Below are 12,894 nucleotides of genomic sequence, written 5' to 3' on the forward strand. Positions count from 1 at the left end.
GGGTTTATCTCAGCATGTTTCCAATCATCGGGGAAGGTGGTAGTCTCGATGGAGCGGTTGATGGTACGGTATAGTTTGGTTTCAATGGTGGCACTAGCTTGGTTGAAGCTGTGGTGGGGGCTTGGGTCTGAGGGTGCCCTAGAGAGGATGATACGTATGAGCATCAGGGTGTCTCGTGGGGTGAGGAGGGTAGAGTGGTTCAGGGTTGGCAGGGGTTGGAGTCCGTGGTGGTGCTGGTGGGCAGGGGAGGCAGATCTTTGCTTGCGAATCCTTCATAGATGTCATCAATTTTTCAGTGGAAAAAGGTGTCAAATTTGTTGCAGAGGTCTTTGGAAAGGGGATGTCTGTGGTGTCCATTCTGGGTTTCGCAAATTCTTTGACTATGGTGAGAGTTCCTTGCTGCTCCTGAATGGCTGATTTTCTTGCTGATCTGATGAGCCAGTGGTGCATTGTGATGGCATCTTTGAAGGCTTTGTGGTCTGTCGTAGTCTTACTTCTTCTCCACTTTCTCTCAAGTCTTCTGAAGGGACCCTTGGATTCTTGGAGGTCAGGAGAACCAGCTGGGTCTCCTATGATGTTGATTGCCAGCGAGTTTCCTTAGGGGGCCCAGAGTGTTGGCGCAGTTGATGATCCATTAATGGAGGTTGTGGACCAGGGTTTTGGTGCCATGGTGTCGGTCAGTGAGGTGGGCTTCCGTGACCTTGGTCCAGTTTCTGCGGGGGGAGGATGGTGGGCGTGGTACCGTTTGATGGTCTTGGTGAAGGAGAAAAGGACACAGTGGTGGTTGGTTCATTGGACTTCGGAGGTGTGTGAGTAGGTGTAGTTTCCGGAAGGGAAGACAGGGTTGAGGGTGTGCCCTGCTGAGTGTGTGGGGAGGTTGACCAGTTGTTTCAGCCCGAGGGTGGTGAGGATCTCCATCAGAGTTGAGGTGTTCATGTCGCTGAGGTTGTCGAGGTGAAAGTTGAGGTCACCGAAGAAGATGTAGCCCCTTGAGGTGAGGGCATGGGGAGCGGCGAGGTAAGTCAGGACTTCGCTGAAGGCAGGCGACTCAGGGGTCTGTAGATGAGGGTGCAGCAGAGGGTGGTGTTGTTTGAATCTGAAAGTGCAGGTGTTTGGCGACGTGGTTTTGACATTGATGCTGGCCATGAGATGGAGTGAGTTTTTGTGGACGATGGCCATGCCTCCTCCTGGTCGGTTGACGCAGTCTTTATTTATAATCTTGTAGGCATCGGGGATGGCCGTTTTGATGTCCCGTGCTGAGGTGGTGGTCAGGGTGATGGAGTCAAGGAGATCCTATATTTCCATTGCATACTTGACAAGGGAGCAAGTGTTGAGTGGTATGTACTGGGGGCGGTTTGGTGTGTGAGGGCAGGTGAAGGTGCAGTTTACTGTGCTGTAGAATGCACCACTTTTGGAGACTCTTTTTCAAGGTTCCCTAATGTCCTCCTAAAGGAAGTAAGGGGACTGCATGACTAGGTAGCTGCTGGGGGCAAATGCCCACACCCCAGGTAATACTCATTTTTATTGTTTTTTTCTACATCAAGTTCACACTGTATTGCATTGGTAACTTTAAGATAGGTGAGGCTTTGGGGTTATACAAGAGAGGTTTGGGGTGCAGACAAAGTGCTCTGAGCTGGTATGTTTGCTGAATGAGGCACAAGCTGTTGGATAGGAAGCAGGGCAGAGGCCGACAGAAAGAAATAATTTTCATGCCGCACCAGAACGTCAATTAGAGTATCGCTTTCTAATGTTCAAGCAGCCTTACCAACTCCAAACAGGAAGTTAGATGTTGCTGTATCGCTTAGAAAGCGTAAACCACATCTCCATTTTATTACACTTATTAGCATCCCACAAGCAAGCTATAACACCTTTCCATACGCAAATACACATCCCAATTTGCACAAGAGATTTGACCTGCAAAAATCAACCCCTACATTACTAGGTTGTCATCGTCCACTCATAAGGTTTTCCTAGACAAAAATAGCCCAACAGAAATGCTCAGTTGTGGTTTTATCCATAGTATTTCCATATTGAAACTGCACTTTTAATTCTTTCTGGCCTGTTTTTCTGGTACAGTTTGCTTCAGGTAACACTAAGCAGATGTTGTGCGAACCAGGGTCTGAATGCAAACATAGAATCTAACATTGTGTGTGCATACCATTTGCACTCAACATCAAATGTAGTGCTAGAGCCAGAATAATCATTTCTGCCTAACATAAGCTCTTTGTGAGCCAGAAAGCTGAGACTATTTGGAAATTTGAATACTGAAAATTTCTTAAAGATGTGAAAGACAATACAGTTTTCTCCCTGGCAGTGACTTTTGTCTACCTGGTGGCATTAGGTGACACACTCATGTTCATTTCCCTGTCAATTGATTTATATATTTTGTGATTTAGATTTGACATTATTTGTTTTGGCATTCCCTATGTTACTGTTATTTTAATTTATGTTGTGGTAACCTTACTGCTTCTTCACCTCACAAACGTCTAATTAGGTTTTTGACCTTTGCCAGTGCTTAATTTGTCAACATAAAATATATATAGTTGCGGATCCCCGAGTTTCTGAATGCCAAATGTGCCTAAGTTTGTACCTCTGTTCTCTTGATATTACTCTTGTGAGTTCTTTGTCTTTCCTGCTTTCTACCTCTATTACTGCTTACCTGCCCTTCACTTCATCCTGCATTCTCCCTTCTCTGCCTTTCTCCCTCCTGATCTTGGTCAAAGTTCGATTGTGAAATATAAGTCCTGCTCCCCAAATATGAGTGCAGCCATCAGCACTATTTAAGCACTGACAAAGGGCCTGATTTAGATCCTGGTGGATGTTATGCACGGACCCAAACGTTACAAATAAACCATCCACCCTATTATGATCTCCATAGGATATAATGGGATTGCAATATGGCGGATGGGATATAATTTTATGATGGAGTATTCACCTCGGAAGGAGCTAAATGAAGCCCTAAGACACAAACAACCATTGAAATAAACTTTCTGAATCTTGTACAATCATTTCAGCTAAATCTAACTATTTTCCGTTCTGTTCTGGTTATACAAATATATATTTTAGGCTATCCAAATTTGTGTATCTAGCGTGCACAACACTATCAATCACTAAACTGTATAAATGTTCACAATTGCACAGTAAAATAAATCACATACAATAATTGGATTACTTTGCAAATTCAGACTGACTACTCAGCAGTCGCTGATGTCATTACAAACCAGGAATTAAGCCCTGTGTTGCAATGAGCAGGTTGACAGATAACATGAGATGAGGACAGAATCTACAATCACCTCAGAGAAAGTCTGGCAAGCCAGGTGCCACGTGGAAAGTAAGCTGGTGGACGCAAAGAAGAAGGAAGTACACTGATGAAGTAGACATTCTGGTTGAAGGATATGTTGAGGGTAAAATCAAATTTTACGTTAAAGCCTTTCTTACTGTGACAGAGGCCCATAAATGTGGGTACACATCCACAGAGAATCAATGCTGGTGAAGTGATGAACAGGATTGTGGAAGAGATTTGAAAGGATGGCCTGACCAGTGGTCACATACAAAGAAGTTAAGAGTATATTTACCATTACATCACACAGCACAGCAAATCACCTTTCTGGGCCACGTAATAGGGAATGGGTAGGAATGCACCATTCTTAACATTGTATAGCACATTCTTGTCTTTTCCCAGCACTGGCACACAATGTGCTCCATAGCGCCATCACAGGCACAAGTATTGTAAGCAGGAATGTTTTTGTGCAGGGAGGAACACCTTAAAGCACAAAAACCATCCTCAGAGGCATTTTCCTCTTCCTAAGTGTGCTGCAGAATGCAGCACACATAGAATGTGGAAGTAGCGAGGAGAAATATATATATTTATCGTTGTTCTGCCTCACCTGGGAGGCATAGGTTTTTGACACATTCCCAGATCAGAAATAGTGAATCTGGGAATGAGACAAAATCCATGGGTGGATGTGTGGGACCACCTCCATCCATAGAACACCTACTGAGAGCAGACCCACACTGCATTGATTTGTGCTGCATTGCATTACTATGGATTTGTCAAGCCAGGGAAGACCACACAAGGTGGCCTTCCCTGGCTTGATATATCTAACTTAAGTGTTGAGACGCTCTTGCACTATGTACGCTCTTAGTACATAAGAGATGGGAAACTTCAAGAACAGGTGGCACACCAAGCACACATCAGCCCCTTACCTGCACAGAAATGCTCAATGAGATCACATTCTAACCTGATGCAGTTGCACTAGGTAGGGGCACTGAAAACTTTGCTTCTGAAGCTACAGTGACAGGTGAGGGTCCCACATTTTGTAAATCTAACATCTGCATAAGTAACACTGCACAGGGACCTACTAAACAGGGTGATGGTGCCCATCGCAAATACAAGCCATTCCTTTGCAAATTTGAATCACTCAGAATAGACTGTGCAATACGTAGATTGACATTCTGGTGTCTAAGCAACAGGCAGATGTGTTACATCATGTGATCCAAGCAAATACACAAGGGCAGGACTAGGGCACACCTATGCAACAAAATGTATTAGTAGATGGGATTCACCAAATGTAAACTCACCACAGACAGTGTGTACATATTCAATATCACATATAATGTCCTTCAACAGGACCACTATACTGTCCACCTCTCACGCAATCCAATTGCCTACACAGCTGACGCAGGTGGCAAGCACCCCCTAAAAATTAGAAGGCTGAAATTGCAAGAAGTGAAAATGGACACTGTTGTGACAAAGCAACTGTTAGAAATGGGGTCTTTGGTTGGCAGTCAGGTTACCCCCTATCCAAGCAAGGACCCTCTCTCTAGTCAGGGTACGTCACACACAATCTAAAGTATCCTGTGCCCACCCTCTGGTAGCTTGGCACTGAGCAGTCAGGATTAACTTAGAAGGCAATGTGTAAAGTATTTGTGCAATAAATCATGCAATAACACAGTAGAACACAACAAAAATACACCACACAGTGTTTAGAAAAATATATGATATTTATCTGATAAGATGCAGGTCAAAACGATCAAGATGCAATAAGTATACGTCAAAATATCACTGTAAAAATGATATAAAGTGTCATTAGTCTCTTAAAAAGCAACAAGTGTCTCTTGCAAGCACAAAATACCTGGTTTACATTCAAATTCTCCACAAGGGGCCTAAGAGGAGGAGATGTGTGGAAAACAGGGAGGTGTATGTCGATTTCTCAGGCCGCACACAGACAATGTGTCATTTATTTTCCATGCGGGGAAGGCCTTGCGTCGATTTCCGGCACGTGGACTTTGATCCTCTTCGGGTTGCGAGGTTTTTCGGACGCCTGAGGCTGATGCGTTGAAATCCAGCGCTTGCAGGATGAAATTACAGGGGCTGTGTCAATCCGGTGGGCGATGCGTGGAAATTTCTACCGCATGCCAGGCGGTGCGTCGTTTCCTCTCAGGAAGTTGGGCTGTGTGGTTCCGGCTCGGCTTTGCGTCGATCCAGTAGACTGTGTGTCGAGTTTCCGATGGCAACTCTGGTGCTGCGTCGATCTTCTCCTTGCAAAGTCGGGCTGCGTTGTTCCGGTTCGGCGTGTGGTGATTTTCTCACTGCGATGCAAGCTCTGCGTTGTTTCTTGCAGGATGTGCGTCGATTTTTGCCACACAAGGAGTTCGTTTGCAGGAATGAAGTCTTTTTGGTCCTGAGACTTGAGGGAACAGGAGGCAAGCTCTATCCAAGCTCTTGGAGAGCACTTTTCAGCAGCGCCAGCGAGCAGCAAGGCAGCAGGGCAACAGCAAGGCAGCAGTCCTTCTCAGAAAAACAGTCAGTTGAGTCCTTTGGGCAGCCAGGCAGTTCTTCTTGGCAGGTTGCAGGTTCTGGTTCAGGGTTTCTTCTCCAGGAAGTGTCTTGATGAAGTAGAGTGTCTACCTCAGAAATGTTTGAGTTGGTAGGGTCAGAGACCCTGCTTAAATACCCAAATGTGCCTTTAATGTCGTGGAAACTTCAAAGAGTGGCTTAGAAGTGCACAAGGTTCCCTTTCAGTTCCATCCTGTCTGCCAGGGTCCTAGTAGGGGGTGTGGCTGTCCTTTGTGTGAGGGCAGGTTACTTGCCTTTGACATGTCAGTGTCAGGCCCTCCACCCTCCCAGCCCAGGAAGACCCAATCAATATGCAGATGTATGCAAGTGTGACTGAGCATCCTGTGTTTGGGGTTTGTCTGAGTGAATGCACAAGGGAGCTGTCAACTAAACCTAACCAGACGTGGAGGTTAACCTATGAAAGGAGCAGGCCTCACAGCAGTGTAAAACAGATTTAGGAGTTTTACACTACCAGGACATCTAAACTACACAGGTACATGTTCTGCCTTTTGCCTACACAGAACCCTGCCCTATGGGTTACCTAGGGCCTACCTTAGGGGTGTCTTATATGTAGAAAAAGGGGAGCTTTAGGCTTGGCAAGTAATTTTAAATGCCAGGTTGAATTGGCAGTAAATCTGCACACACGGGCCTTGAAATGGCAGACCTGAGACTAGGTTAAGGAGCTACTTAAGTGGGTGGCACAATGCTGCAGGCCCACTAGTAGCATTTAATCTACAGGCCCTGGGCACACATAGTGCACTTAACTAGGGACTTATACATAAATTAAATAAGCCAATTGGGTATGATGCAATGTCACCATGTTTTAAGGGAGAGAGCACATGCACTTTAGCACTGGTTAGCAGTAGTAAAGTGCACAGAGTTCTAAGACCAGCAGAAACAGTGTCCCAAAAGTGGATGGAGGCAGGCAAAAAGTTAGGGGTGACCACCCAAGGCTGTCAGGTCTAACAACAACCAGGACCTGTCCGAACACCAGCGTGCAGCATCCCCTCCATACCTGTCAATCCCACCTGCATTGACACCTTTACTACTTCTGAAATCGGAACCAGTCTGTGAATGAAGGCAGCCAGAGCCCTCATTATGCAGGAGATGTAGATCCATCATGGGACATCAACCATTAACACACCAGGAAGATGCTGCAACCCCAACAGCAGGGCAAGTCAAGGTGTTTCAGCAGTCAATGCTGTGGGTTGTGAGAAGATATTCCAGGTATTAAGTAAGATTGTGATTTCCTCAACACCAATGGGCAAAATGGCTTCCGGTCACTCACACATAGTGTTGGTGACATGTTCTGCTACCCATTATTGTATCGGAAATAGCAGCTGAATTAATTAATGCAAGTAGGGCTGCTCTGCCTGAGTGAGAGAGGGGCTGTAAGTATAAGCAGCACGTCAGTGTTCCATGGCACAAATGTATGATACTGTAGGATCCATGGTGAAAAAGAGAAAGCACAGTTGTAGGGGCTGCAACCAGGGAGCCAAGTGTGCATGAAACAAAGAGGAAACAATTATACACATTTCTGTTCAGTATTCTAATTAGTGCAGCAGAGACAGCACAATTACATGGTCACACAATACCGCTCTTATTTGACTACATAAGCACAGTTCAACATCAAGACATACAGTGTGTATCTGTGTGTGTATCTGTACTGTGTGCTGGATGTCCACCAAAGTCCCACTGCCTGTGACAATCTGCTCCATTTCATATCTGCAGGAGACTAGAGGATTGCTTCTAGAACATGCCTTTCAGTGACTTTGGACACAAATTACCTGATGCTGAGATACAAGCGACAAGGGAAGGGATTGACATACCGCCACCATCCTGCTGAGTTTTCAGCACAAATCTTTCAGGGTTCTTGATGGCCATTGCAGCATTCCGATCTCCTTCTTCACCCTTTTGGAAAAGAGAATAGGAAGCAAGAAAAGGCTACTTATTATTCACTTATGTTTATGCATGTTATTACACAGCGTCAAATGTAAGTGGAAATACAGTGAAGTCTGTTTTTGTAATAACTGCACCACCAAGGTTACTCCATTCAACCAACATTTCACTTTCTATAACCATATGAACATGAACGTTGGTGTCAACATGTTAAGAACTAGGACAATGTTCACTTTCCATCCACTCATTAGTAAATCCTTAGTACATTGGCAGAATAGTTCCTTCTCTGACTTCTGATACTTGGAAGGTAGTAGCTGGTTGTAGTTGGCAGACACAGGAGGCTGTCATCATCTCTAGGTTGTTCGCCCCTGGCAATTATTCTATGAGGGAAAATAACTGTAACAATTTATTTTACGTGACCACACATTTCTAGTTAAATAATCTTAGTAGACTGGTTTGAGTAGAAAATGTCTCTCGGTGAGAAGATATCTTCTACTCAAACTAGTATCTTGGGTATCTCTCCATTGTAAAGACAATTAGAAAACAACACATAATTCAGATAAATTAAATTGTGAATTTACCAACTTTCGCCAGTGTAATTACAAATTTGTGCAGGCTGATCAAATACCCCAATCTGTGAGAAATCTGGGAACAAATTTCTGTTTCCGATAAAGATCTTTCCACCAAAAGAACAGGATCTGGTTTATTAAGATGAAATTTGAGGCCCAGCTCAAGGAGCTTTGATTCCTGTGATGTTAAATTCAATTTTCCTACAACGGACATAGCATAATCAACGTCGGTGTGTGTGAAATGGGATCACAATTGTACCAAACCAGATGGATATTAGATTACTCAAGAACATAACCTTTTGTAGAGAAAACGTATTCAAAGACATTCCTGGCAAATCAAGAGGAAAGAGAACACGTCAGCTAATACACTCACAATTTGACTATGCAATGTTGTTTTATTATTAGGCAGGTTTACATCTTTACAATCCCTTGCATTTGGAAAGCGAGTTTGCTTATTCATTCTTCTACTAACTGGATTTTCATTTTTAACTACACAAGCTTCCTGTTCACTGGACGTTCTTATGTTTTTGGCACACAAACCCAAGTAGCTACAACCTCTTTCCAATCAGGATTTTAGAAAATAGTTTTCTCTGTACATTGGAATTGTTGGGATTGCTCACTAATTGAATTCAAGTAAAGGATTTGCAGACCCTCAAGCTCACATGTACTGCATAAACTTCACAAAACAGCAATGCAATTCAAAACTATGCCAATTGTAGTCTGGAATTCTATATACAATGTATGCCTTTCTACCATGTTCACTTTATTGTTCATACTTAGCTCACATAAGATGTAGAATAAAGAGGATGTTGAGCAGCATGCTGTCAGATCAAGCTGCAATACAACACACCTCCAGTAGACTTGCAGCTGGAACTTCAAGGACAAGTCATTACCTAAGGAGACTTAGGGCCACAGGTACAAAGCTTTTTTGCATTTACAAATGGCTTGCTTTGCAAAATCAGGTAGTTTGCAAATGCAAAAATGCTTTTTCGCAGGGACGAGACAAAATTGCGATTTCTGAGAATTGCAGTTTTGGTTTGGTTGGCCATTGCAACTTGCAATTTAGAAGGTATGTGCTGAGGGCGTACCTTCCCAATTCTGAATCGCACTGGTATGTACAAAGGCTTTGCAACTGAAATGCAATCGCAAAACAATCACATTTTACGACCAACTTGAAGTTGGCAGTAAGGTATTTTCACAAGAGAAGGGGTTGTAGAGACTTTTTAGTTGTTTAGCAGTAGTGGTTTAAGCTATAGTTGTTTAGGACCTAGTTGTTCTGTCACATATTCCTCCACTGCATCCCACACACCCCACCATCACATCTCACTCATCCCAATGCCAAGCCCTGTATGCTGTACCAATGCATGGACACCACTCACAGCCCTGCATGGACACTAATCACTAAAGCATGCATAGCAGAGAGAACAAACAATTCCACTATGCACTAACATATAAAAGTGAAAGCTGGAAGGGCAAATCCAACCATTTACATCCCCACAGGTATCCTAGCCAATGTCAGTGGAAAAGAGGTGCCATCACTATCCAGTCCCCCAACTGAAGAGGCCCACAGTGATGACAGCAACTCTGGTCTTCAGGATCTGGATGACCTACCTTGCCCCTCAGGGACCACTGGACAGCCGGTCACCCAGGCCCAGTCACACACCACCACAGAGCCTCCCACATCTGGAAACACCACCACAGCACCCACCCAGACTACCCACACCTCTGTCTACAGGACAGAGGTCAATCAGCAGTGTGTCCACCTCTACAGGGACCCCAGGCCACACCTCGAACCCAAGACAATCAGGGACCTGGGGTCAGTGGCAGGGGGCTCACGGTTCTGGGGACAGGCACAGGACAACATGGGAACTGGGAGGACTGCTGTCCGCCAGGGGGAGGACAGGCCCAGGAAACCGAATCTCCAAGAGGCACTCGCCGAGATCCTGGGAGCCTACCAACATTCCTGGGATACGATGGGCCAGATCCTGGACAATGTGTAGGAGAACAGGCAGATGCAGGAGGGACAGTACCAGGGGATCAGGGAGGACTTGCAGGCCATTAACAACACCCTGATCTACATTGCAGGGGTGCTGGCAGATATGGGCAACATTATGAGGGAGGCAGTCTCACACCAGCGGGCCCCTGCCACTAGCCAGACATCTGAACAGCCTTCCACTTCCGCTGCCGCTAGTGGCCAGGAGGCACCGCCACAGGACTCACAGGCCACCAGCACCCCTCCCCCTGCAGAAGGTGAACCACCCCGCAAACGTTCCCTGCGATCCAGACAGAAGCCAGAGACACTTGCCAAGACCCCCGCCAGGAAATGAGACTCTCCTGACAGTCACCCTTGTGTCCCACTAAGTCACCCGGTCCACCTTGAACTGCCATTGCTCCCCTTCCTATGCCCCCTTGGACAATGCACCTGTGCTACCAACAGACTTGAACAATACCCTGGACTTTCCTACATCATCACCCCATCCCATTGCACTTGCCCCTTATCTGTTAGCATTTCAATAAACACCCTTTGGAAAAAAACTATTTGGAGTATATCATGGATATCAAATATGAATTGATTGAAACAGGTACACACATTGCAATTTTACTATACATAGAATGAGCATAGATTAATGACCTGTAGCTGGCTGTAATGATCACACCAGGAGTATATGTCAATTCACCAACACCTGCAAAATGAATAGCCAGAGGGAACAGTAAGTGGGCATAGAAGTGGGAAATATCAGCATGCCATTGCCATACAGATTACAACCAAAGGCATTGAAATGTAAAGTTTCACTGTCCTACCTGTGTGCCATTGGAAGTATTGTCGAATAATTGATGTCCTGTTGTCCTCATCCTCTGCCTCCTCGTCCTCACTTTCCACAGGGTCTACTGCTGCCACATGGGCATCTCCAGTCTCCTCCTCCTGCAGAAAAGGGACATGGCGTCTGGGGGCCAGGTTGTGAAACTTGCAGCATGCCACTACTATCTGGTAGACCTTCTTAGGTGAGTAGCACAGGGATCCACCTGTTAGATGGAGGCACCGGAACATGGCCTTAAGGAGCCCAAAGGTCCTTTCAATGATCCTTATTGTTCACCCATGTGCCTCATTATAACGTTCTTCTGCCCTTGTCCTGGTATTCCTCACAGGGGTCAGCTGCCATGATAGGTTTGGGTAACCAGTCACCTGCAAATATTGAGGGACAACATTTAGCCACACACTATCCTATATGGCCCGCTCCATTCCCATCCCCAACATATACTGGGTGGGGACCAAGGCTCACCTATTAGTTACACCCTGTGCCTCTGTAGTTGGGCCATCACATTTGGGATGCTGCTATTCCTCAGGGCAAAGGCATCATGCATCGACCCAGGATACTTAGCATTGACGTGGGAGATGTACTGGTTCGCCAAGCACACCATCTGCACATTCATAGAGTTGAAACTCTTATGATTCCTGAAAACCTGTTCATTCTGCCGGGGGGGGGGGGTTACAAATGCAATATGTGTTCCATCAATCGCCCCAATAATGTTGGGGATATGTCCCATTGCATAAAACTCGGCCTTCACTGTGGCCAAATCCTCAACCTGGGGGAAAACAATGTAGCTGCACATGTGTTTTATCAGGGCAGACAACACTCTTTTCAGCACGTTTGAGAACATTGGCTGTGACATTCCTTCTGCCAAGCCCAATGTCACTTGGAAAGAACCAGTTGACAGGAAATGGAGCACTGATAGCACTGGCACAAGAGGGGGGATCCCAGTGGGGTGACGGATATCAGATATCAGCTCAGGCTCCAATTGGGCACAGAGCTCTGTGATTGTGGCCCTTTCCAGTCCATAGGTGAGGACAATGTGCCTATCCTCCAATGTTGCCAAGTCCACTGGAGGTCTGTACATGGGGGTATGTCTCCATCTCCTATTCATTCACAGTAGTAGGAATCTAAGGGACACAAGAGTGAGGAGGATGTCACAATCTGACCATGTGAGCCAAAACAGGAATTTTCAATCTGTAAACTTGTAATGGGTCAGTGTGATCTGTCCAGTATGTGCCTATTTCTCCAGTGACGCAGCATGAATCCATAGTGCTGCCCTCCCCCCGAAATGGTGTCCGCCTGTCCTGTGTGGAAGGACTGGTGGAAGTGAGGTAATTCCGCTGATGTTGTGTGCCGTGGCGGGAGGCGGTCGGGAACCACTGTGCAACTCCTCCTTGGTTAATATTGGCCCCTATGGGGTACAGTGGCCAATGGTGAGCTACGTCAGCGGTGACGGTATGCACCGCCGCGGACCTGACCGCCATTTTCTATCATATTCCTCACTTGCTAACTGGCCTTCCATAGGAGAGGACCTACACTGCATGTGCTGCTGTGACCTGTGTCTGGAACCTACCATGGCCCGTGTGACCGGGCAAAGGGCCCCAGCCTTCATTTCGGAGGAGTAGAGACTGGTAGATGGGGTCTTACCCCAATACAGACTGCTGTATTGGCCTCCAGACCAAAAGGTGAGTACACTGTGGGCACAATGCATGTGGCATGGATGCATGGAGTGGTGTGTGTGAAGGCCTCTTGTAAGGGTGGTGGGTGGATGTCC

General features: G+C 45.9%; 1 protein-coding gene across 1 annotated transcript in view; it reads right to left on the reverse strand.

The window, feature by feature from the left end:
- LOC138282981 (glutathione synthetase-like) overlaps positions 1-12,894 on the reverse strand; it is a 234,175-nt gene that overhangs the window by 44,329 nt on the left and 176,952 nt on the right. Inside the window, exon 11 of the mRNA XM_069221069.1 lies at positions 7,669-7,750. Coding sequence (XP_069077170.1) covers positions 7,669-7,750 — 82 coding nt within the window. The remainder of the gene's footprint in view (positions 1-7,668; positions 7,751-12,894) is intronic.

The sequence above is a fragment of the Pleurodeles waltl genome, chromosome 2_2, assembly GCF_031143425.1.
Source record: "Pleurodeles waltl isolate 20211129_DDA chromosome 2_2, aPleWal1.hap1.20221129, whole genome shotgun sequence".
NCBI classification, from domain to species: domain Eukaryota; kingdom Metazoa; phylum Chordata; class Amphibia; order Caudata; family Salamandridae; genus Pleurodeles; species Pleurodeles waltl.